Source organism: Trachymyrmex cornetzi, unplaced genomic scaffold (genome assembly GCF_001594075.2).
Source record: "Trachymyrmex cornetzi isolate Tcor2-1 unplaced genomic scaffold, Tcor1.1 scaffold1017, whole genome shotgun sequence".
Lineage (NCBI taxonomy): Eukaryota > Metazoa > Arthropoda > Insecta > Hymenoptera > Formicidae > Trachymyrmex > Trachymyrmex cornetzi.
Genome location: NW_017295562.1, coordinates 299447 through 324657, shown reverse-complemented (window position 1 = coordinate 324657; position 25211 = coordinate 299447). Strand labels below are relative to the sequence as shown.

General features: G+C 28.5%; 1 protein-coding gene across 4 annotated transcripts; it reads right to left on the bottom strand.

Annotated features, from left to right (window-relative positions):
- On the bottom strand, positions 1-23678 carry LOC108758365 (acyl-CoA Delta(11) desaturase). Of its 4 annotated transcripts, none has more exons than XM_018503271.1 (6): positions 23598-23678; positions 7420-7871; positions 5312-5442; positions 2049-2254; positions 722-907; positions 2-575 (listed from the first exon to the last, which is right to left on the bottom strand). In XM_018503271.1, the coding sequence occupies exons 2-6, from the start codon at positions 7685-7687 to the stop codon at positions 260-262; spliced, it is 1107 nt and encodes a 368-aa protein (XP_018358773.1). In that variant the 5' UTR covers positions 7688-7871; positions 23598-23678; the 3' UTR covers positions 2-259. The 4 variants fall into 4 exon arrangements, with proteins under 4 accessions (XP_018358800.1, XP_018358773.1, XP_018358789.1 ...); XM_018503287.1 differs by lacking the exon at positions 23598-23678 and adding an exon at positions 23081-23100; XM_018503279.1 differs by lacking the exon at positions 23598-23678 and adding an exon at positions 9456-9572.
- Positions 23679-25211: the final 1533 nt, after the last annotated feature.

Sequence of the window (25211 nt, the reverse complement as noted above, 5' to 3'; positions counted from 1 at the left end):
TATTTATTAATTGTTGACTATAATCGCCAACTGTGCTTTACCGACTATCTTGCAATTAAAATATATATCTTTTTAATTCAATAATTATTACATTAAATGTCTCCCAATGGTATATACTGTATATGGCAATCTGAAATTATACAGAATCTCAAATCCCTATATTATTTTAGCTCAAATCTTTGCGAAAGACTTTACATGTGGTCCACGTATGACATTAGGAAATGTTTCTCCTCAAAATATTTTTTCAAGTTTTTCAGTCTCACAGCTCATGATTGTCCATGACATCTAATTCCTCTAGATCTTCTTTCAAGATATCGACATCACCGTAACCCCAGACGTGACTTCCATCGCCAGATCGGTGTGCTCTACGACGGATCATATTTGGTGAGACATACTTCCGATCGTAGGCCCACCCGATCCGTGCAAATGCATCAATGAAGGCGGTAGTAAGATTGAACGGGTACTCGCCTAGCTCACCGGTCTTATAATCCCATGGGAACACATGATGATAATTGTGATATCCCTCACCAAGCGCCGCGATTGATACCGCAATGTTCTCCACTGGCGAAATGTTTCTATAAGCAAATAATCACATTCTGTTTCAAAGACTGATATTTAGACTAGATAGAATGTCATGTAAAAAATTCATCGAATTAAATTGTTGCTTATTTTCGATTATCCCATCAGCGAATCTTCGATGCATTCGTGATTTAATACGTACTTATCGTAAGGTTTCTGACCCCACATGTGTGCCACGCTATTGACGGAGAAGGCTATGTTTAAATTAATGCAGAAGCGGAAATTGAAGTTCACCCAAAACGATATCCATAGTGATTCCGACCAGAAGTAGCAAGGAATTCCCACTGGCAGTGCGATGGTTAGAAGTGCAAATAGAGGTATATATAATCTATATGGATAAATCGATATAAAATTAATTATGTCATAAAAAATGACACATAAATTTTTGAACATGTATAAAATAACAATAAGGATGTCTTTAATATATATTCTATTTTACTTATATGTATATCAGTATACTTCTTTTTGTAATGCTAACAGGAAACACTCTCAGTATGTACATGCCAATTTTGATAAAATTTTCATTACTAAAAATACTTGGAAAATGATAAATAAATATATCCATTTTAATCGTTAATATTTAATATAAAAAATTAAAATTTTCATGGAGAACTAAAAATTGAAAAAATATGAAAAAATTACACTGTTCGACATTATTTTGGAACTTTTTGTGAATAATCATTTTTAATTTATTTTTGCCTGCTAAATATGAATTTATTGTTCAAATTTTGCTATCATATCACAATTCTGAAAAAATGGTGACAAAATAGAAAAAAAACAATTTTAAGGGTTTTATGTTGTAGCATTAGCAGCAAATTTTTTTCTAAATTTTATTAATGCCTTGTCGAAGTATCAGTTTTAGCTTTAAAATGCATTTTAAAATATAATATATATGGCAGGAAGATAATAATCTTTTTTATTTTAAGATTATAATCTTCCTGCCATATTGTACCTTGCTAATTTCTTATTGCTTCTTTATTTAATATAATTCGATTAAAATATCTCGAAAACGAAGAGTCATATCGACATAAAATAAGACGCATTTTAAAGCTAAAAATTAATACTTTAATTAAGCAAATCTATATTGCTGATGTTACAATGTCTAAAAAAATCTTCAAAATCTTTGAGTTTTTGTCCTTTTCAATATCATTTCTTTTTCAAAGTCGTAACATGATAACTAAATTTGGATAACAGATTCAGTAGGCAAAAATATATCAGAAACTATTCACATGTGTAAAGTGGTATTTGATAGTGTACTTTTCTTATGTTTTTTTTTTATAATTTTCAGTTTTCTCTAAACATTTCAATTTTTCCTAAATATTGATAATTGCCGATAAAATGGAATCGTGGCTCATCATTTCGCAAGTACTTTCAGTAATAAAAGTTTCACTAAAATCGACGTATACATATTGGGTAATATTCCTTGTAAAACAAAACGAATGACGTAACGAATGCTATAAATCTTTTGCCTTTTTTGCCACATAACTATGGGATCCGCTTCTAGATCGCTCACATCGACCGCGATGCGTTTGGCGACGACGTCTGGATGGGGTGTCGTAAAAAGCCACCCTACATGAGCGAAAAAGAAACCTCTTCTCGCATCATGCGGATCTGCATCGGTTTCACTATATTTATGATGTACCCTATGGTCCAACGCCCATGTGTACACATCTTTCTGCACAAAAAGAATATTGTTAAAACCTTGATAAAATTCATTAATTTATTTTTAAGTACATATATATATATATATAGAGAGAGAGAGAGAGGGATGTCTTTGAAATTCGCGAATTAAAATACTATTAAGAAAACCGGGACCGGTCGTCATACAGGGTTGATTGTCAAAAAGCTTATAACTCAAATATTACAGAAAAATCTCTTTTTTTTATTATAAATTGGTAATATAATATTAATTTGTTGTTTAAAATGATTTACACCAAAAGCATTTTAAATGTATACTGTTAAATCTATAATGTCAAATTTAACTTAATATGAGTCACAAACGACTTTTAAGAAAATGAAGTTGATGAGTAAATTTTTTTACCACCTATTTTGTCGTCTGACAAGACTTTGGCATTATTAATCTCGATATCCCTGTATTCATAGAAAATATCTTAAAAAATTTTTGTCTCCTCTACAACAAAGTTTTCGAAAAAATAAGTTATAGAAGTATTTGCCACTTGTCATTCTAAGTAGTAGTTTTTGAGATAAATGTTAAAAACAGGCCAATTATAGATTACACTATTCAACAAAAAATGACTTTTTTTAACACTAAAACAAGACTAATCATATGTTTTATAGTTTTTTGGATACTAAATACGAATCCGTTTTCCAAATTACTCTATCACGTTACAATTTTCAGGAATTTGCAATTAAAATTACAAAAAGGGCTATTTTTCATGCAATTTGTTATATTATACAATATGTACTGCAGAAACTTTGTTGCAATTAAAATTCGTTATTAAAGCATATCTGAATTATTTAATGATAACATTTCGGGAGGTTTTCCAGAAATTACTGAAAAAATAGGATAAACCTAAGATAAAATTTAAAATTTTAATTATATTTATAGTAACTCACAAATAGATGGTAGTTCAACCGTAATCTATAATTGGTCAGCTTTTAACTTTTATGTCTCAAAAACTATACTGCTCGGAATGACAAATAGCAACTGTTTTTATAACTTATTTTTTTAGAACTTTCTTATTGTAGTATTTTAATTCGCGAATTTCAAAATACTCTGTATGTGTATGAGTGTTTTATATATATATTATACATACACATTTTTTTTATTTGAATAAAACTTCGTAGCGCTACACTGAAAAAAAGGATTGGTTGCTGCAGCAAATTAGATGGTAAAATAATGGCATAGCATTTTTAATTGGCTTTAGCAGCCTATTTTTGGTTGCGTTAGCCTATCCGCAATGTCAGTATAAGATTTCGATAGGTTAACGCAGCCAAAAATTGGCTGCTGTAAATCAATTAAAAATGCTATGCCATATTTTACCATCTAATTTGCTGCAACAGCCAATCCTTTTTTTCAGTGTACTCATTTGTATCATGTGTCTACATATGTTTAAAAAAAAAAATTAACAATTATATCATTCGATAGAGCAAGACTTCAACTTTAAGAATCTGTTTTTTTAAATTATAAATGATGATTTTTAACGGAGTGTCATGAGCAATCAAAATCGAAATGCTTCTTTTATTAATCCGCAGTAATAAAAAATTTTAGGAATATTTTCAAAATTTTGTAGAAAAAACTTTAAACTTTTACGTTAGAAAGTCGAAAGTTGTCACAAGCTTTTTTTTAGGCACGTTCGCAAAATAAAAAGAAAAGTTTCCATTTTGTTCAGTTTGTAGTTTTCTGTATGTAAAAAATTGTCAAACTCACAGAAACTGAAAATGCATAGTAATCTTTCAAAAATACAGATATTAAACTTTAAAAAAATTTTTTTAATTTAAATTTTGTTTATTTTTAATGAAGTTACAACTGCTTGAATTTTAAAGTTTGCAGCGCTATAAACTTTTGTTCCAAACCAATGTATATTTTGTAATTATTTAGAAACATCCTTTATATACATACACAGAATGTAGCAATAATTTTTTATCACTTTGAATATTAGTGAATCTATAAGGTTATCACTTCCGAAGGAAGTGTTCTGAAAGAAATCTAAAGAAAAATTTCGTTATCAAAATTGCATGGTACGAAGGAGGCTATCACGATAATAATTTTTGTTAAGGTAAAGACGCTTTGAAGATACGAGAAGGTCAATTTTATTTTTTTAATAAGTTCGGTATGTTTTATTTATAATATGATAAAGGAGATCAGAACTAGTTCAGAACTTATGATTCAGAATTACTGAACAAGATTAAAATAAAAAAATAAAATGTCACATAAAACATATATATATAAAACAAAAGTAAGTTTTATTTTATTTAATATAAAAAACATATTTTTTAATATTTCTTATTTTTAATTTTGCTTAATAATCTTGTGTCATGAGTTCTAAATTTGTTTTGAGCTTCTCTATCTCAATACTATAAAGAAACATATTACAAATCCATTTTAAGAAATAAAGGTAATCTTGATATCTCTAAAGCGCTCATCTTTACTAACTTGAACAAAATTTATTATCGCCATATGATAGTGTTCCCTTCGTACCGCGATTATCGTGCAATATTGATTACACAAATTTTCCTCTGGATTCAAAGAAATTTTACAGGTAATAGTTATTGCCCACTCTGTGTGTATATAAATATAATCTTTAATACAAATATGTCTCGTGTGACAGCAATAATGACACAATCACAATATTAATAAAAGAGACACTAAGTATAAGCGTATTCAGGCCTATGATTTAATCAGGTCAAAGCTAGATCTTTTTTGCCTAAATAAGTGAATTATCTATATCCTATATATGTACATGCATATCATATTTTTGTAGTTATTCAAACTGCGCGCCGAAATTTTTCCGGACTTCATTTAACGCAATTAAACTACTGCAATAATATCACAAGTTAAATTAAATTGACAATGTGTTTTAGGCAAAAAAGACCTAGCTTTGACCGTCATAGGCCTGAATACGCTTATACTTAGTGTTTAATTCTTGTCGGTCCGAATAAAAAAATCTTATTGATTAATAAAAGAGAATTCTTATGTTTATTGTACAAAGATTATCTATTATTATTACGTGAGAGAGAGAGAGAGAGAGAGAGAGAAAATTTAACACACCTGTCCTGTTATCGTGAAGAGGAAGACTAGAAATAGACGCAAGGGCCATTTAGCTTTGTATGCCTTGTGCGACCATAATCTGTGAACGCCAGCCGTAATACCAAAGCCAGATGTATAAATCGTCACAAACACTATAATTATACAAAATATATTCACCAAAACATTCTCAAAACTATTAATAATATATATATTTAGTTAAAGAGGAGTAACAACATTAGAATATTTTATTACGTATTTGCTACATTAGATTTTACGATATCACTCATTCTTTGTAAGTGATAAGTTTGTAAAATAATTATTAATTCTATTTTCTATGTTTCTAGTTTTTTCTATTTTTAAGTTTTATATTTACTATCTTTTTGTTTATTTATATATATAAGTCCATTTTTATTTCAAATCCTTGTGTATTTATATTTTCTTGGTTTTTTAATAATTTAATTTTTGGTCTCATACAAAAATAAATAATTTTCAAAGTTTAAGAAAAATAAAATAAATTATAAATTATATAAATTTTTATGAATAAATTGATTACATCATGACAGCTGCTTTTTCTTTTATCGTGTTCTTTAGATGTAAGGAGATGTTATATTCGCCATATCGCGGAGCAATGTAATTTTACCACGAATACACATTGCAGAAATACGAGACGTATCGTTATCGCGGCATATTCTTCCGTTTTATGAGATCCAATGCCAGTAAATTCGATATAAGTGTTGGCTTTAAACGTCAATCGAATACAAACATGTGCATTTGCGTAACCCGTCTCATTATCAGGCTTTTCTTATAAGTGTTTTCATAGCCGTAGCCGTGCGTGTTTCTATGCCATTTATTTTCCACGGCCAATGTCGTGTGTGTGATTCAACTCCTACTATAAGTAAATTATTCTCTGTTACGTATGACACAAATTTATTGTAAACATTTCGACACTCGCATGATATGCATGCTATGATCACCTGGTGATATTAGACCTTGCCTGTACAGCCGCGAAAGCTGCTGTTAAATCAACTTTTGCGGCTATACCGATAAGCGATCTCAATTTATAAGAAAGTAACACGGTGGCAAGAAATTATATAACTCAGTAAGAATTCAGAGAAAATATACTAAAGGCTAAAAAATTTCATTATAACGTTTGCATTATTTATAACATAAAAGGCAATTGTCATAATTATTTCCTTGTTCAACTATCGACACACTATTTCACAATTTAAAGTGTGAGAAAAACTTGATAACACCTAAGACATTTACAAATTACCGTGGCGACATAATTTCGTTCGAATTGATTGAGTGCTCTCATCTATCCACATTGCACGCGTCGTAAAATATTCTTAAAGAATGACGGATTCGCAGATAGAAGATAAATTGATGACCAATCCCGTAGGTAGTCAAACACGTTGTAGTATTAGAATTACAATGCTGATATTGTTATTAACTCGCAAATGACGTGAAATTACCGTGCGACCTACATTCTTGCGCTATCGTAAATTAAATACTTCCAACATGCTCATATTTCAAGGATTGTTTTGCAATAATAAGGAACACAAGGCAATTGTATATCGATCCATGCGATTATGCGCTAGAATATATAGTTAAATTTTAAAAATAGAATTACAAAAAGTAAAAGTTAATTTTGGCGTGCGCGTGTTAAGTTTAAATTATGCTTCTGTTACAAAGTGAAATAAAGATTAATCACACTGTAGAATTAAAGATGAAATGCAATAAATAATATAGTATTAGTTATTATTTATTTTGTATTATGGCAAAAAACAATATTAGTTAACGTATAAATTAAAATGCTTTAATTAAATTACAAAATCAAATAAGCATTCGCTGTATACTCAGATTATGTAAGTTTATTTCCATCTATCTGATAAGCGATAATGAGATTATATTCGGTATCTCAAAGCACGAAAATGACTAATTTAAATATATAGTGTATTAAAAAAAGATTTGTAAAAAGATATTTGTATTAAAGTAAAAAATACTGCACAGCGACATATGTAAAGAATACTTTTTTTAAAATAAAAATTTCTATTAGAATGTTAAAATAAAAAATTGATACAACTGACGGTAGATTAAATGTATATGGACTAAAAAAATATTTGCCTTACCCCATAGCGAAGTAAGCAATTTCGCCTGTGTGAGCACCAAATACAGCCCGTAAAGACATCCGCCGTGTATGAAGAGTTGCGCGCTAAAATCCAGCCACTTTATCCTCGGTACGTACTTAATCTCAGTCGACTCATCGTTCTGAGTCGTTGCTGCATGCCTCTTCACCGGCTCAACGTTTGCTAACCGATTCCTCTTCAGCGTTATGTTACAGTCTGTCTCTGCCTTAGGACATATTGCCGCCGTTACCTTTTCTTCATACGGCGACATTCTCAAGGACGTATTCTGTTTGAATGCCTCTTGCAATCGTCTAGAAACATCCAGGGATCACCGTTGATTTTTCATAAATCGATTCAGTTGCTATTCTGCATTGCAAGTAATTTTTGCGAGATTCACCAGTACTCGTTGATTCGATTTATTGATCGTGATATTGTTGTACACGGTACATGCGAACCTAAACATGACAAATCGAAATTTTAGATTGTTTCGTGCTGCAGAACAGTTTTCTTCAGATTTAAAACATGGACAAGATTACATGTCACTTTCTTAAATAACATTCCATATAAAGCACTTTCAAATTTATTAAAAGATCAACCTCAGGATTTTTTGGACATTCGTTTACTTCTTTCTTTTAACGATTCTACGTTATTCGAATACGAATATTCTGTGGAATAAAAGCGAGGAGAATACATGTTCTAAGATATTACATATTGATCGCTGATAACCCCACCAGTTTGCGTCGCGATAAGATTATTACTGTTTTTAAGTATTTTAAAAAATTTGTTATCAAAAAAGATCATTTATTTTAGGATTATTTTATTCTTTGTCATTTACTTTCAATTGTAAAATTATTAACTTCATTAAATAACGCATTCACTGCACGCCAGTGCACATTGGTATTTCATAACCATTAATTTTTAATTACCGATATGTTAAAACTGAACTATCTTAAGATCACAGAACATCTGGTACCATTCTGATAATCAATTGGGAGAAAATCGATATTTTTAAAAGTGTATGAATTTATGTGAATTACGGCAAGGCTATACCTCGTTAACATGTTACGTAAATCTCAGTCTAGCATAACCGCGGAAACATTTTCCACGCTGATTTAACAACAACAGGTGCAATCTGCAAGAATATTCTCGACCTAATATATGCCGAGCATTATAAAATGTTATTTTCGCACTTGCGAATAGTTTTACGATTAACATATTAGCATCATAAGTTACGTTTTATTAATCAAAAATACCAAAAATAGATACAAAAACAAATATTTCTCATAATTGTATAAATTATTCAGATATTGAAAAAGTATTTAATTATATTTTGTAATATAAATTGCTATTCTATAACAAAGTAACCATGAAAAAAGATAAAACTTCTAAATGAGAATTCAGTGAATATTCTTGGTATGTTAATTTGCAAGAGATAATAACAGTGCAATAAAACACTTGTCGTCAATGCTCGAAATGTAATAAAATTTTAAGAGGTTAGAACTTTTACACACTTCATAAACCAAACATATAGGTTTTCAAATTATTCATAATTTTTGATTGAATTACTTTTGTCCTACGTTTTTTATACGTTATTTCTGATAAAATCTGTAAAAGTTTATACAACGTTTTTCTTATGTATCTTAAGTTCACAATTAACTGCAGTGAGCATTTTACTAGAAGTGTCCTTCCGTGCACGAAGATTGTATAGTCCCTTTACCATATAAATAATTATAATCTCTAATTGTGCATTACACAAATATAGCATATAACAAATGTACGTAATTAACAATATTTGTATTATACTCATAACTGCAATATATTTCAAGAAAAAAGATATGAAAAGATATATTTCGTCTTATATTGGACAGAGCTTACTATTGCATATCTCTAATTTAAATAATTATAATCTCTATTTAAAATAATATAATAATATTACGATTTATCATAGTTATACTACGTACAATAGTAATATATTGTGCTACTTTATTATTATACTATTAAGAGTAAATTATATCTAAAAATAATTTATCAAAACTTACAAGATACCAGACTTTTTCTAATATTATCAAGACATACCAGGAACAAATGATACGCGCAACATTTTCCGGTATTTTGATAAAATATATATTAATAATTCGTTACTTTGAACGCCAATGTCAAACTTCGAGGATGACAAGAGAACTGACTGATCGATCGATAAGCTCCAACTCGAAAACAATTAAACTGCGTTCGTACATACCGAGTGCCTCCAAGTGTCATTCCTGAGGTCTGTTTTCTGTGGCTGAATCAGTGTACACTTTTGAAACTTAAAGTGAAATAGGTATATGTTTGATACTTGTCGAAAGCGAGAAAGAGACTTCTAGTGCAGTCTAGTGCAGGAACAGAAAACAGATCACTTGTAATTCACCGAAAATTAAACAAGGATAAATTAATATACCTGGAGTCACTCGGTGTGTATTCCCGAATGCAATCCTAGTATCGAATATACAGCCGATCACAAAAAGATTTCAACAGTTTTTTTTAATAGGTTTCAGAATGCCGTCTGTTCACCGAGCGATTGATTCTTACTTATGGATCCATAGATAAGAACCAATCTATGATAAATCATAATTACATTATTTTAAATAAGTGATAGTAGTATTTTTTATCTATAATTACTAATGCAATGTAGAGTAAGCTCTGTCCAATATAAAACAAAATATATCTTTTCATATCTTTTTTCTTGAAATATATTGCAGTTATGAGTATAATACGAATATTGTTAATTACATACATTTGTTATATGCTATATTTATGTAATGCACAATTAGAGATTATAATTATTTATATAGTAAAGGGACTATACGATTTTCGTGCACGAAAGGACACTTCTAAAATGCTCACTGCAGTTAATTTTGAATGAGCAAACTGCATTCCAAAAAACATTAAGAGAAAAGTGTTACAATCTTTTAGTTGATATACGTATGTATTATGTAATAACTTTATGCATATGTATATGTATTTTTTTACATTATAACGTTAGATTATTTCCTTACATTATTATGCATGTATGAACGTGTGTACGCAGTTTCATCATTTAAAATTAGACACAATATTGAATATATAATATATTGCAGCCCAGAATGTATATTCTTTTAGTTATAGCTTTAATAAATAAGTGATAATAAAGCTAAATAATTCAAACAAAAACAGTAGGTATTGAAACTTATTGTAAGTATTAATTATATAAAAATTATATTAAAGTCTTATATAATGTTCATGATTTTCTTTGGCAAAAATTAGGATAATTTTTGCATGATAATCAGTGAAAAATTCTAAAAACTTATTCTTCAATCGATATGTAAATGCGATCTGAAATTGTACTTTGCAAACATTTCAAAGAGAAAGTACCTTTCTTTTCGTAAATTTCTCATCTCCTCCTTTAGTACCTTTCTTCGGTGACTCGAAATTCGATCGATCAGTAATCCTGACTTTTGGAGAATGCTCATTGTATCTCATAGCGTTGCCGATTCTCAATCACATATGTAAGGATATTTCAACGTTATGATCATTATATGATATGACTTTAACTAAGTTTGTCCTTCAAAGAAAGAACGACAAGGTTAAGCAAAACATTGTAAATGTACAACATAAATATGGTAGAGTGCGCCAAAGATCGGTCGAAGTTAGATGCTTCGAATAATATAATATTTTTAGATTCATGAATTTAATTTATCTCCGATGTGACTGTGCGCCGAAACGTTCGGACATTTAAACACAATCAATCTGAGATGCTAATAATCGCGAACCGAAACATTCGCGTATATATAATTCCTTCAGTCCGAACGTTTCGGCGCACAGTCACATCGGAGATAAATTAAATTCATAAATCTTTGGCACTCTCTATCATATTTATGTTAAAATACTGTAAAGTTCTACGATGAAACGTCTCGTAATGGACAAGTAACTATATTAGCGTTTTATTTCGCGCATTATGGTACAATTTATTAAACATTAATAGGCTATCAATGTCAGCGAATACTTAATTTACAAGTCAAATTATATTAATTTATTTAATTTATTGCAAGATCCATATCCATATCAACTTATTTTCAAAAATTTAAAGCCGGCAGTTGATAATTAATTTATTAATTAGATAAATCGAATATAGACCAATGTTTATGTAACGTGAATTTATAGTAGGTTTAAGCAGGCTCTCGATGTTAAAGCCATTGACAGAAGTCATTGAAAATTCCTTAATATCCGTCTCGTCGGTTCCAATTACTCAAGCTATTTCTCATCAAACTAATGGTGTTTACTTTTAGGATAGTAAGTCAACACAAAGTGAAAGCGAAAAGCTTCAAGATACTTTTTGATTAAATGTAAATTAAATTTATAGAGTATAGTAAGTTGGTACTAATACATAATAATATTAGATAAAAATTGAAATGATTTTTTCTGTATACTTTTATTTTCCTGTATCTATTTTATAAGTAATATTCGATGTTTTAAAATTAAATAATAATTAAATACTAATATATCAATTTCGATTCTAGTTCGTGTTTTAAAAATCCGTAATTATTAGAAAATTAAGATTTTTTTTATTTACATCTTTGAAACTTCGTTTTCTTAATTATGGTTACAAAGTTAATTTTAATTATGCTTCTTAAATTATTTATACTTTACATTTTATATTTAAGTTGATTCATTAAAAAAATATTATATAACTGTATAATATAATACAATATTGTACAATTAAATAATTGTAAAATATTTTGTACTAATGCCATTGTTAACAAATTATACTTATATAAAATTAAATTATTATCAGTTAATAACACTAAATTTTTCTTAAATTTAAATTGATAAACAAGATTCCTTCTTCATGTTTTGTATAAAAGCCAAAAGTATTTATTCTCTTAAGAAAGAAAACACTGTCTTGAATTCAGGTATTTCACAAATCGGTTTAATTATTTGGATGTGGGCTTACGGAACCGGCCTCATTTTATGAAATGATCGTATTCTAAATCTAAAAGTCAATTCATAACTTATATAATAACTTACATAAATCATTTTTTTATATTCTTAATTTTTATATTTTATTGTATTTATTGTTTTTTATATTTTTGTATTTAAAAAAAATCATTAAACGTATACATTTATTATATAGAACCCTATTTATTGATTTGTACCATGTTTCTTTTGATACGTATATATATAGAATAATACTAGACAATTCATTTTATATAAACGTAGAAATCAGTTTTAGAAAAATAGGCTATCAAACATAAACGTTTACGAGAATACACCTTGTATATCTAACATCTCTGTTTACAAAATTTTTTCACGGTACTTGCGTTTAATTATCGAAGATAAAAAACATAAAATATTAAATCGAAATAAAGAAACAATGCAAGCCAATGTAAGTCGACATTAGATGATAGTGTGTGAAACTTGTGGGTATCATTGACAACAATTGACAATAAAAAGCGATATAGTATTTTCAATGAATAATTTTGCACAGTTTTACATCTAGCAATCACAAAAATATCAGATGTGTATTTAATGCAATTTTGCAAAAATTTGAGAATAAAAAAAGCATAAGTTAGTTATTATACATTCATGCGGCCTTCGAGTAAGTGGCGATTAGAATAAAATGTATAGAAACACTCCCTGTTTTCACGGTCTTCTGGTGATATAATACGTTACAAAATATAATTGTCCTAACGGAAACGATAAGTTTTTCCAAGTTGTTTAAAGTCTGAGTGATAGAACAAAATTTGCTTTTATTCCATTTTGTTTGTGATTTCCTAAATTTAAACGGTTATGTTTTTCTTTTCGATTACAATCTATAGACTAGACCATTGCTGAGGTCCACAGTAGATTTTTATTTATTATTATTTCAAAATATATAAAGATCTGAAGAAAAATCTTGCATACTTGTGAAAACTTTAACGACAAGTATTTACTATAATAAAAGCCGGATGGTATATTATTATTTTTTTACAAATTTAAATGTAAGTGAGAATTTAAAAAAACGTAATATTAATTAAAAATTCGCAACTTTTACATTAGATGAAAGAAGTTCTTTTAGATATAATATTTAGGTATAATATGTACTTTAAAAAAAATAGTACATCAATGTTAGCTTCAGAAAGTTGAATTATTTGAGCATCTGGAAATGAAGACTTTTATAAGTAAAAACATCAACTTTTTTCGTAAAACAAAACAATAAAGTCATTTTTATAGTAGAGTAATTATTAAATTCCTTTTATTTTGATTAAAATGAGTAAGATGATTCCAAAATAAAAATATTGTATAGCATAACCTATAGAAAAATGTGTGACATTAACAAAATGAACATCATTTCTATAATTTAACAAATCTTTCTGGAAGAGTTTTTTTTTTAATTTTGAGTATTTCATAAATTTTGTATGTCTAATATGTCTTCATAAATTACGTTTAATACATCTCCATAAATGTTGATTTTACAATTACATCAGGGAAGAAGTGATATAAAAACTTTAAAAAATCTGTTTTAAAACTAACATTTTTACACACTTCTTAAAATTAGCACCAAAAAGATGTAAAACATGAAAAAGAATCCAAACTTATTTGGACAAAATTTTATGCGGTATGCAACATGAGTCGCTGAGAACACAGGCTCGACTTCTATTCGTCCTTGCAATGAAGCAAACATTTGAATCTGGCGTCTTTGTACACACACAATCTCAACATTATCAAGTATTTTAGGAGGTGATTAAGGTTAATTCAGGTTAATTATTTACTTTGCATTCTTTTATCGATAAGCATTTTTTCGTTTTTTATCTTGTAATCACGATTATGTGATATTAACGCTCAAAGTTGCATATGCAATGTATAATATGTATACATCATAAAAATACAAAGTAAATAATACAAATGCTAAATAATACAAATGCTAAATAAAAAGAGCCATAAATGCTGAATAAAAAATATGACGTGGATAAATTTGTAATTACAAAATTTTCCTAACCATAAGTTACTATGAGATGTTAGACTTCTGTATATAGAAAGTATAATTCTTTAAAAATTGTTTAATGACGTAAGTAGATATATATTTAAAACATTTTTACTTCAAACTGATCAAGTTAAAATTATATTTTTGTTACATACAATTGACGTTACAATTATTTATTGTATCATTATAAATTCAAAACGCGATTAATTTAGCATAATGTTAAACAAAACTTGTTATTTAATTACAAAAAATTGATCTATTAAATTCAGGAAAGAATTATATACGATATTTGTTCCTTGACATAATTGTGCAAACAAAAAGCACTACATACGATCAATATTTTCTCATTCGCGTACACGCCGGTTTCAAATATCGCACTTTCAATCTTTGACAATAATGAACGTACGTACACACATTCATCGAACGTATTTGTCACAACGCACACTTCATTTTCTAATGTTGACCTCTCTTTGTTGTAATTAGGTTATTTAATTATCTGTGAACTACTTCTTATAATACGGATCAAAAATTTACTCGAATGCAAATTCTATAAAATATCAATTTTAATTATTTGAAAAAATTATTTATATATTTTAATAGTCAAAAACATTGAAAGTATTTATGCATTATTGAATTACAATTTTATCGTCATTCAAAATTAAATTATGTAAATATTGTTATTTACTATTTCTTTAATAAATTCAAAAGATCGTAATCTATGTTATAAGGAAAATAACGTAATTACAATGCTAGTAACACCGAAAAAATACGCATTTGTGCTGCACACCCGTTATATCGTTGAAAATGAGAGATACGCCGTCAGAGGCGCCATGGATCCTAAGTATAGAAGATTGATTTGAAGTTCTTTCATCAATGGTGATAGAAGTTGTTCACGTTCTATCATCACAATCATTTTCTAAAATTGTATCCATTTCTTAACAGATAACAGTAAATTATCTTGACAAAATATTTGCACATTATAAAAAAAATTTTTACAACTTTTTATTAAGACGCACACGTTGTAGAAATTTGTTATAATTTAATACAAAAAAAAAGATTATTCTATTTTTAAATTTGCGAGCACTATCACTGATTTGTCATGCCTTATGCATAATTTAGTCAATAATCATTTGTCTATTTTCGATAAGATTCACGGATTTCGTAATATTATGCTTTTTCGCAAGCCACGGAAAGTATCAATCAAATAAAATGATAATTAAGCGTATGTCCCAAAAATATCTATTTACTAATCCTATCAGTTTGACCTTGGGTTGCCAAGGTCAGGTCAAGGTCACATTGATTTTCTGAAATGGAACACCCTATTTTTGATTCAAGACTCTAATAGCTCATGTCGAGAGCTTTCCAAAACGCTACAATGAAATATATTTTATGAAGTACCTACTTTTCAAGTTACATGTAATTTTGTGTTTGCTGGGAATCTTTTCGTTATTATTTGGTAATATATTTGTAGACAGGCGTGACAAATTGTGCAAATTACCTATATCTCAAAAATGATTACGGTTTTACAATATAACACGTATGTTATATTACAGTTATATTGTTGAGAGAGAAATTACAACTAACGAGTACGTTATATGTAACTTTGTGTTTGCTGAGTTAATAGTGATACAGATTGATTGGGTAAGTATCGATCTCTGTATCTCGTGAATGAATTGATTGTACAATGAATCATTACGCAAATTGAAAACATTATAATCGACATGACTCACTTTATTGCCGCCAAAGACGGGCGACTAACGTACCACGTGATTACGATTTGATCTTAACTTCTCGTAAAAAACCTCCGCGTATTGCAGAGGAATAATAATCGCATACTATTATTACTCTAGATTATATAAACGTTTTTTATTGTAATTTAATAATTACTCGTAATTTCTCTCAAGTAGTGAGAATTGCATCAAGGAAGTCTTATTTCTCGATTTCCTTAACATGCGTACGAGACGAAGCATGTATTTTTTTATAATCTAATGAGCTATAAATACATCGTGGAACACTGCGATAATGAACGAGAGTTTTTTCCCGTTCTTGTCTAAGAAATTGTAATAATGTAGATTCATGCTAAGTCCAATAATTTCGTTAGAAATCCGATAAAAGAAACGACCAACATAGGATATGCACAGGGTGTGTCGACAAATTTATCTTCGATATCTCGTAATCTGTTCTCGTAATCGCGTTGCTTAGTGACCGTAACTTTGATCGATTTATTGCACAATTTTGATCAGAGTAATATATCATTGAAATAATATCAAAATTTATTTGTATATGCAAGAGAGACCGGGACAGACTGTCACACACACACACACACGCGCGCACGCACAGTTTTTGATTAGTGATTTAAAAAAAAAAGTGGCCTGATTTTGAAATATTGTATATATTATAATATACTTACATCCTGTACAAAAGAAATATTATTCTTGAATTCATCATCGTATAAATAAGTTACTTAATTGCAGTACAATATTAATATAAATAATGTTAATTATAAAATCCGTAATTTCTTTTCGTACTATAGTTTCTATATAAAAAATGGAAAAACATAAAATATAATATATTTGTAAATATATTCTCTAAAAATGTGTCGATCTATAGGTATTCAAATTGATTGTCACCTAACTCCGTCTCATTTTGCTTAATTTACTACACATAGCTATTTTTTAGTAAAAGAGATTACAAACTTTGTCAGGATAATAATTAATTAGTTGTAGTAAAAATTTTCTAAGACATGTCATTTTCTATGAATATAGAAATATAGTGATTAATAATGCCAAAGACTTGTCAGACAATGGTAAGAAAAATTTACTCACCAACATTATTTATTTTTTTAAAGTCGTAAATAATATACCTAATGCTTTTGATCATTTTCAAATCATTTTACACAACAAACTAATATTATATCAGCAATTTGCAGTAAAAAAAAGAGATTTTTCTATCATATACTGATTGAGTTATAAACATTTTGACAAACAATATGTCGAAAACCGGCTCCGGTCTCCTTTAACAAATTAAGTACGTTGAACAATTTTCATAATTGATTCCACACGGTAGGAGTTAATTTAATGCATTGCGCGAGAGTAGAAATTACTGAAGCAACAAGAATTAATTAAGTGTAATTACGTAGAGCTACGAGCTAACTCTGATCAGTCTCTCAAATTTAAGAATGATTAAGAAATTATCAGTGGCAAATTAGAATTATCAGTGAAATAAATGTGATAAATATAGCGCATTAATTATTATCTTCTTTAAAAATTTTCTCTTTAATATTACAAAATCTTTGTTGAAATGTGTGTTTCTGAATTCCTGCACTATAATATAAATATATAATATGTATATAAAAGTAGATAATTTTTTGTTAAATCGTATTCACAGATTATTTTGAAATTGTATTATATAAACACAATGAAAATATTTTTCGTTTCATTACATCTTAAACTGTTTTAATAGTTTCAGGCTAATTCAGATATAATAAAGATATTTAAAAAATGCTATTTTTATCAAGGCTAAAGTTTTACATCAATTAAATTAGAAATTAATTAATGTTACAAATTAAATGCGTAATCAATTAAAGTCAATAATTATAAATAACCATGATTGGTGTCAATGTAATGCAGGTGATAGAAATAATTTGATTAATTGCTATCTGACAAAAGTGAACAACACAGCCAAGAATGAAGCCGAATGAAAAAAGAATAATCGTGTAAACGTATTATTATTTCGCGATTTTGAATTATTCATTTTAATGAAGGATGTAAAGTAATTATAATTTTGTAAAGCGAGACAACTAACTGCGTATCGACTATTAAGGTGATCCTACACGATCAGTAATACTAATCAGTAATTTTTAATTAGTAATACTGACAGTATGCATTAATATTTTGAGTACTTTTACAATCTTATACGATCAATGTTATTGACGATGTATTTCACTTTAGTTTTACATACATTATCTATTGTGCTGTAACATGGATCCTAATAAAGCGATACTGAAGCTATAGAATCAAAATCTAGATCACCGTCTATATTCTACATCAATCTATTAATATTAACACTCGATCAGTATTTGTTAATACTGACAGTATTATTAACCGTCTAAGGTCACCTTTAAAGTCGGTAAACAGTAATTGATTAAAACATTCAAATTAATTTTGTAATGTGCTTTAAATTTTTCTTTATCAAGTTCAACATAAAAAGTCATTAAATTATAAGACCAACAATATGTATATCTAGTATTATATTCTTATCAAGAGATTTATATATAATAAAATCGTGAATATATACGAGAGAACATCTTCTTTCTCTAATATATACAAGCATAAAAATAGTATTAAGTATATATTTAAATATAATACATGACAATTATATTACAAAGTCTTTTAATGTGTGAATAACTGAATTCTGATGCGAGAAAAAGTAATTAACTGCACGTACATTAATGTTTCCGTGACGGAGTGCAGTAAAGCAAAAACTATGAGTTATCATGGAATTATGGAGAATTCTATCCCGCTTTCTTGTAATTTGCTATGAATATATGTGAAAAGTATTGCTGCAAAAAAAACCGCTATTGTGACAATTCGTTCTGCAATTCACTAGGCGACTCAATTCATCTATGACTACGAAGAGTGCTTTAAGAGCGATATTATGTCATTCTATTTTTTTTATTGTTCATTAAACATAAACCAACATAAAACAAACATAAATCAACATAAAGTAAGAATAAAATGATGTAACAGCGCTGAAAGCACATTCCCCGAACGAAGTCTATGCCCGACCGTGTTTAATCGGAATTTATAGTTCACGGTCGAATCGTTCTTCATCCTGCCACTCCTCGTTACCAAGAATTTTCTACTGCTTGTCTCAAACAGATGCCAACGATAGCATAAAATGATATAGAAGAGAATCTTAGAGAACGATCGTGTCGTTGAAACCTAAAGCTACGTAAATGTAATTTGAAACTGTAATATTGTCGATTGTTAAAAAATCAATGATATAAGGATACTCCCTCCCACACTAATCAAGATTATCTCAATTACTTTTTTAAATTATTCAATTTCTAATATATATAATACATATATTTTCAAATTGATTGTATTGAACAATATAATTTTTTTCGATATCTTTAATGGCGGTTTATAACAATACATACGAGGCGTATCAAAAAAGATACAAGATTGCATTTATGAAACGTACGTGTATAAATTGAATCCTACACAATAGAATTATATATATATATATAATATATATATTCAAAATAATATATACAATTTAATTCTAAAATTCTTCTGTCTTTATTAAAGTAATTCACTGAGGGATAAGGAACGTACAATCTATTTCGCTAAAAGATAATGATTGAGAGAGAAGTGGTAGAAATATTTTCTAAACTACAACAGAATTTGCGCAAATCTCGCATTCTGATTCACGACAACAAACAAATATTATTTCTAGGGTTCGAAGGTTAACAATAGTGCAGTGTAACATGCAGGTTTAGGACGAAGTGCGCATTCATGCGGTGAATCTCGCATTCTAATCCACGCCCAGATTACGTATGTGTCACAAACATTACGTGACCAGAGAGTACCTGTCACGGTTAAAAAAGACCTTAAAACCTACTTCAATACATATGAGAGGTATACAATATGACGACATATATTTAGCATAAAATTAACAAAAATCTTATCTTTTATCGCTTTAAAATACTAAAAAGTTAGGAATAAAATAACAAGTTTCCTTATCTATTCTTTCTTAATAAATCATAGCGTATATTCGCATTATCGTTATACATATGTAAGCAAATCTCTTTTGCAAATGATAATTAAATAATTTATCGACAAATTGATAACTAGTAGTTAGATTTTTTATTTTTTGAATTGACTTTCTATTATAAAGTTATCCTGATTAATTCTGTTTAACTTAATGAGTAATAAATTTATGATATCAGTACGTAGAGAGAAACTTTTGTAAACATTACGCTGATATATAATTGCAATTATTAAATAATGCTCTATTTACTTTTCAATAAAAGTCGACTATAAATCACGATATCATTCATATATTAAGACTGAAGTAAATTAGTTCACATACGAGTACAGATCATAATGTTTAGATACGTTTTACTTCTGAGCTTTTTGATCATTGATAGTAAAAGTAATTTTCATATTAAAATTAATAAATATAAAAGTAAAAGTAGAGAAAAGAAATCACCGCTAACAAAAACATAAATATATACATAAAATTTAGATTACTTATCTATGTATATATTTCAACATTAATAAGCATATATTTAATTAACTAATTACGTAATTATAAATTATTCAATTATTAATATCTCACAATTTATTTTAATCTTTATATTATGAACAACGAAAAAATGACGATTAAAAGTGATATAATATTGGTTACTTAATGAGCAACATATAAAACAAAAACTACTAATAATGTTATTTAGCACATATTTTATTTTGACCCGATATGAATACTCCTCCAGAACATAAAAAAAATCTCAATCAGTAATAAACGTATTAATAAAATAATGACAATTAATGTCACATCAAAGATAAAGTTAAACTAATAAAACAACATGCGATAAACTTAAAGACTATTCAAAAGCTGGTTAGACTAGAAGCTGTATGACACATTAAATAGTGAGAAATAGGATATTTCCCTACGTACTTGAGTTTTACATTTACACAAGGTGAATATATGACAGTGAAGAAATATGCAAACAGCTGAACGCTAAACATATGGGAACATAGCGTTTTTCATACACAACAGAACGTGCTATTAGAAACCGCACCGCTAGATATCGAACAAATGTATATAATATCACTTATAAAATCAATTTGAAAAAAAGTATATAGGAATTAATCAATTATTAATTATTAAAAGTAATGAAGATAATAGATTAATATTGGAGGGAGGAGGGAGGAAGATTACCTTTATATCATCGACGTTTGATACCGATTGATTAAGTTAACGCCAACATAAATTAACGTCAAATTGTTTAATTGTAACTTTATCTTTAAAATAAAGTGGTGACTTATACGCTACTGTACTTTCTACAAAAAATATCTAGAAACACTACATAAATGCGACGTTTCCGAACGTAGCCATAATAGTGTCTCGGCACTAAACAAATGCAGCGATATCGTAATGCGAGACCGTTTATACAGTAAATACTCTTACATTATAAATATGTTATTTCTTCCAAAAAATACAACGGCATAAAAAGTTTCTAAATAACAGTAGTAACAGATATATCTGAAGTAAGAAATCATCAATATTGAATAGTTCATAATAATTCATACGATTACGCTTCTGATAGCGTAACGAACAACATTACATAAAGTGCAGACGTGAAAAAAATAGTAGCGTTTTTATATATCAATTAACAAAGTTGAAGGAAATCTAAGAAATAACAAACTTTCTAAAAAAAAAGAACAATATGAATGATTCTGTCTGACTGACATTAAATATGCGGATTGTGTCCAATGTGTTCATGAGCACTCGTTAAAGTTAATTGAGGTTTGATCGATTCTCTCGCTCTTTCTCTCTCTCTCTCTCTCTCTCTCTCTCTCTCTCTCTCTCTCTCTCTGAAAAAACTAAGAGATGAAATATTATTTGTAAGCTTCTTTAATTTTTTGTGTGTTTTATATCTAACTTTATCATAATTGTTTATTACAACTGGATTATTTGTAAGTTACAACAATCTTTGAAGAATTTAATATCATTTCATGAGATAAGATTAATTTATGTGAGTCAAACTTGTTACGCTATTCTCAGTTCTGAATATGTAGAAAATGCTCATAAGTATCATTTCTTGATTGCTGAGTCCATTTTGTGAAAAATTAATTATTACCGAGGTTGTTACCTCTGGTTTCTAATTTTATATATGAATATGTATATATATATATATATGTATATACATAATGTATATATATGTATACCTGCAGACATTAATAATTACACGGTAATTTTACAACTCATACACGCACATCTAAAATGGATTACTTGATAGATGGCAATAAAATCGAAATGAATATAATTGATGCCTGATTTCGCAACCGTCGTGCGCGATTTCGCAAATCATATCCCTGATTTATCTTCGAACGTTTCATGTAATGTTGATTTAAAATATAACATCAATAAATTAATTTAAAATATATTGTCTAACATAATTTAGTTAATAATACTAGTTTCTTATCAACACACACACAAGACCTGCCGTGACACAAATGGCTGTATCGCGTAGATTTAGATATCCTAATGACAAAGCATTTATGAGGTGCATACATACATAGATATATTTAAGAAGTTGTTTAAAACCGTGTTCGAATATATGCCAATAATACAAATCTATAGTATACACTGAAAAAGTGTTTTGATTATACAACAAGAGGTGTACAAACGAAACAAATTCTGTGATATTATTCAGAATTCTAATTATCGTAATTTGAATTTCTAGTTATTTCAACTAGAATGTTTTTAACTATAAATGTCTGATTTGTATTTTTCTAGTTAAATCTATTACAATTTCAATTAATTTAAAATTCCGATAGATTTTTAAGAATTTTTTTCTGGTGTACGTAACGTAAACTGCAGATTTTCGTTACTGGCAATGCATATATCGAAACACGGCTTATCTGTACCCAATCCTGGGAATGACACACTTACCGGAATATAACGCAACTCTTGCTCTTCTCCTTAAAACTGTCCACAATCTAATAAGCTACCCCGTTTTATGAATTTATTGAAGATAAAACGTTCACGATAAATTTACTCCACATAAACCCGAAACTTTCTTAGTATAAATTCGATTCAGCGAGATTTAATAGCTTATCGTTTTATTGCGCAGGTGCACAAAATTTGGGAGACGAGGGAAAATTAACAACATTATTTTAGCGTGGAATAATTAATCTTCACAGAGCGTAGCATATCTTTTGCAAAGCGATCAAAAATTCAGTCTGTGAGAAGACAATTGTCGACAATACCAATTAGCTATTTAGCATCCACAACAAAATCATTGGAATCAAAGACCTTGTGTTAACTCCTTCGTATTTCTATTTGTAAATGCAAATTGAGGATTTGAATTTTTCAAATTTTAACTCATTCGTGTCCACGCTTTCGCTACGCGAATTTTTATATTCTATCAGTTGATCAGTATTTTTTCCTTATTAAGTGAATTACTCACTGCTCTACAACGGAAAGTTCCAAGGAAAATCCACGACTATCTGCCGATGAAGCGCTCGCACAAATACAAACTGAACGCCGTCGCGACGTGATGGCTTTTGCACGGCGCCGTATCGGGCCAGGTTCCCCCGTTCGCAACAACGCAGCCGGCAAATCGTCGGGCGCACTCATTGTCAGATTTATAACGTTGCAGATGGCGCCAGTTCATAAGGATTCATGAAGATCTATGATCAATCAAAAAGATCCCAATTAGAACATAATTCGATAACATTATATCCGATATCCGATGTAATTAAATTTTGGACGAGTAATCGGTGCGCATGTTTAAATATACATAGATCTTAGTAGCATAATTATTGACATAATATTAACTAAATATTGGCCCAATATTGATCAAACATATCCTCAATATTTAATCAATGTATCGCCAATAAGTTGCTATTAAAGGATGTATTATTCCAACATCTTGTCTTCTACGATCATACTTTACTTTTATCGTTAGTTGATAATATTATAAATTTATAAAAATTGTTGATTTGTCGTTAAAAAGTGTGTCATAATAGTTAACTAATCAATAATTTATTTTAAAGAATGTAAACGCTGATGATCGGTTTGTAATATATTTTTATGTTAAAATCTCAGTGAGTATGGAATAATGAAAATAATCTAAGTTTTATTCCCTATTGTGTACAAAAAAGGATTGAAAAAATTATATAACATTTCGCATCTTGCTTACTGATGTTTATTTTTTCCGGTTTTTAAGAGTCTATATAATAATAATCGCTATTCGAACGAAATAATTACGAATTTTATATAGATTTATGAAAATTAGGATATTTCACAGAGATTTTGACTTTTCAGCCGATTTTCAGCCGTTGTTAACGCGATTAGTTTGTTAATTTTAAATCTTAAGCTGTAAGAAATTTACCAATCATAATCGATTATTCTTTTCACAAGCTTCGACTATTATTGGTTAATGTGTTATGATTTAAAACTTAAAACTTAATAACTTATTGTAGATAGTTCATAAAATAGTCTCACATAATTTTTATTACTTTACTCGCGGACATGCCGCATGTGGCAGCACCGATCAGAAAAGTCGTTAATAACCTAATTGCAATTCTTGCTTCAGAGCTTTTAAATTTACAAGTAAATCAAAATTATTATTAGATATTTCAACAATTAGATATTTCAACAATTAGATATTTCAACAATTTTAATTTTTGTTGTAACAGTGATACTACAAGTATAAAAATTAATCGCTTTTAAGTCGTTATTAAGATTAAAATTAAAAAAACATACATTACACGGTTAACAAATTAACTTAGATTTATTTAAAATTAAAATTAAAAGTGAAATTAAGTTCGTAAATTCTGAGCCATCTTCTAAATTTGAATTTGAATTTGAATTTGAATTTAATAATTTAAAAATTTGTATGGTTTTTATTCAGAGAGAGATTGGGATAAAAAATTTTATGAAATTTAATTCGAATTTAGATAAATTTTTTCAATTTTTTGAAAAACTGATCTGAAATTCGATAATTTTCCTTTTTTTTGGACATTGTTTATCGGCCGAGAGAACTGTGAGTATTCCCCTTCGCCGTGGACCGTGGGCA

What these genes read in the sequence shown, in the direction of transcription:
- LOC108758365 (XM_018503271.1), bottom strand. Translation starts at nt 7,687, where the DNA reads ATGTCGCCGTATGAAGAAAAGGTAACGGCGGCAATATGTCCTAAGGCA. An exon ending in ATTGCTTACTTCGCTATGGG is followed by an intron (nt 5,443 to 7,419) that starts GTAAGGCAAATA and finishes GTATAATTATAG; the next exon opens with TGTTTGTGACGATTTATACA. An exon ending in ATAGTTATGTGGCAAAAAAG is followed by an intron (nt 908 to 2,048) that starts GCAAAAGATTTA and finishes TTATCCATATAG; the next exon opens with ATTATATATACCTCTATTTG.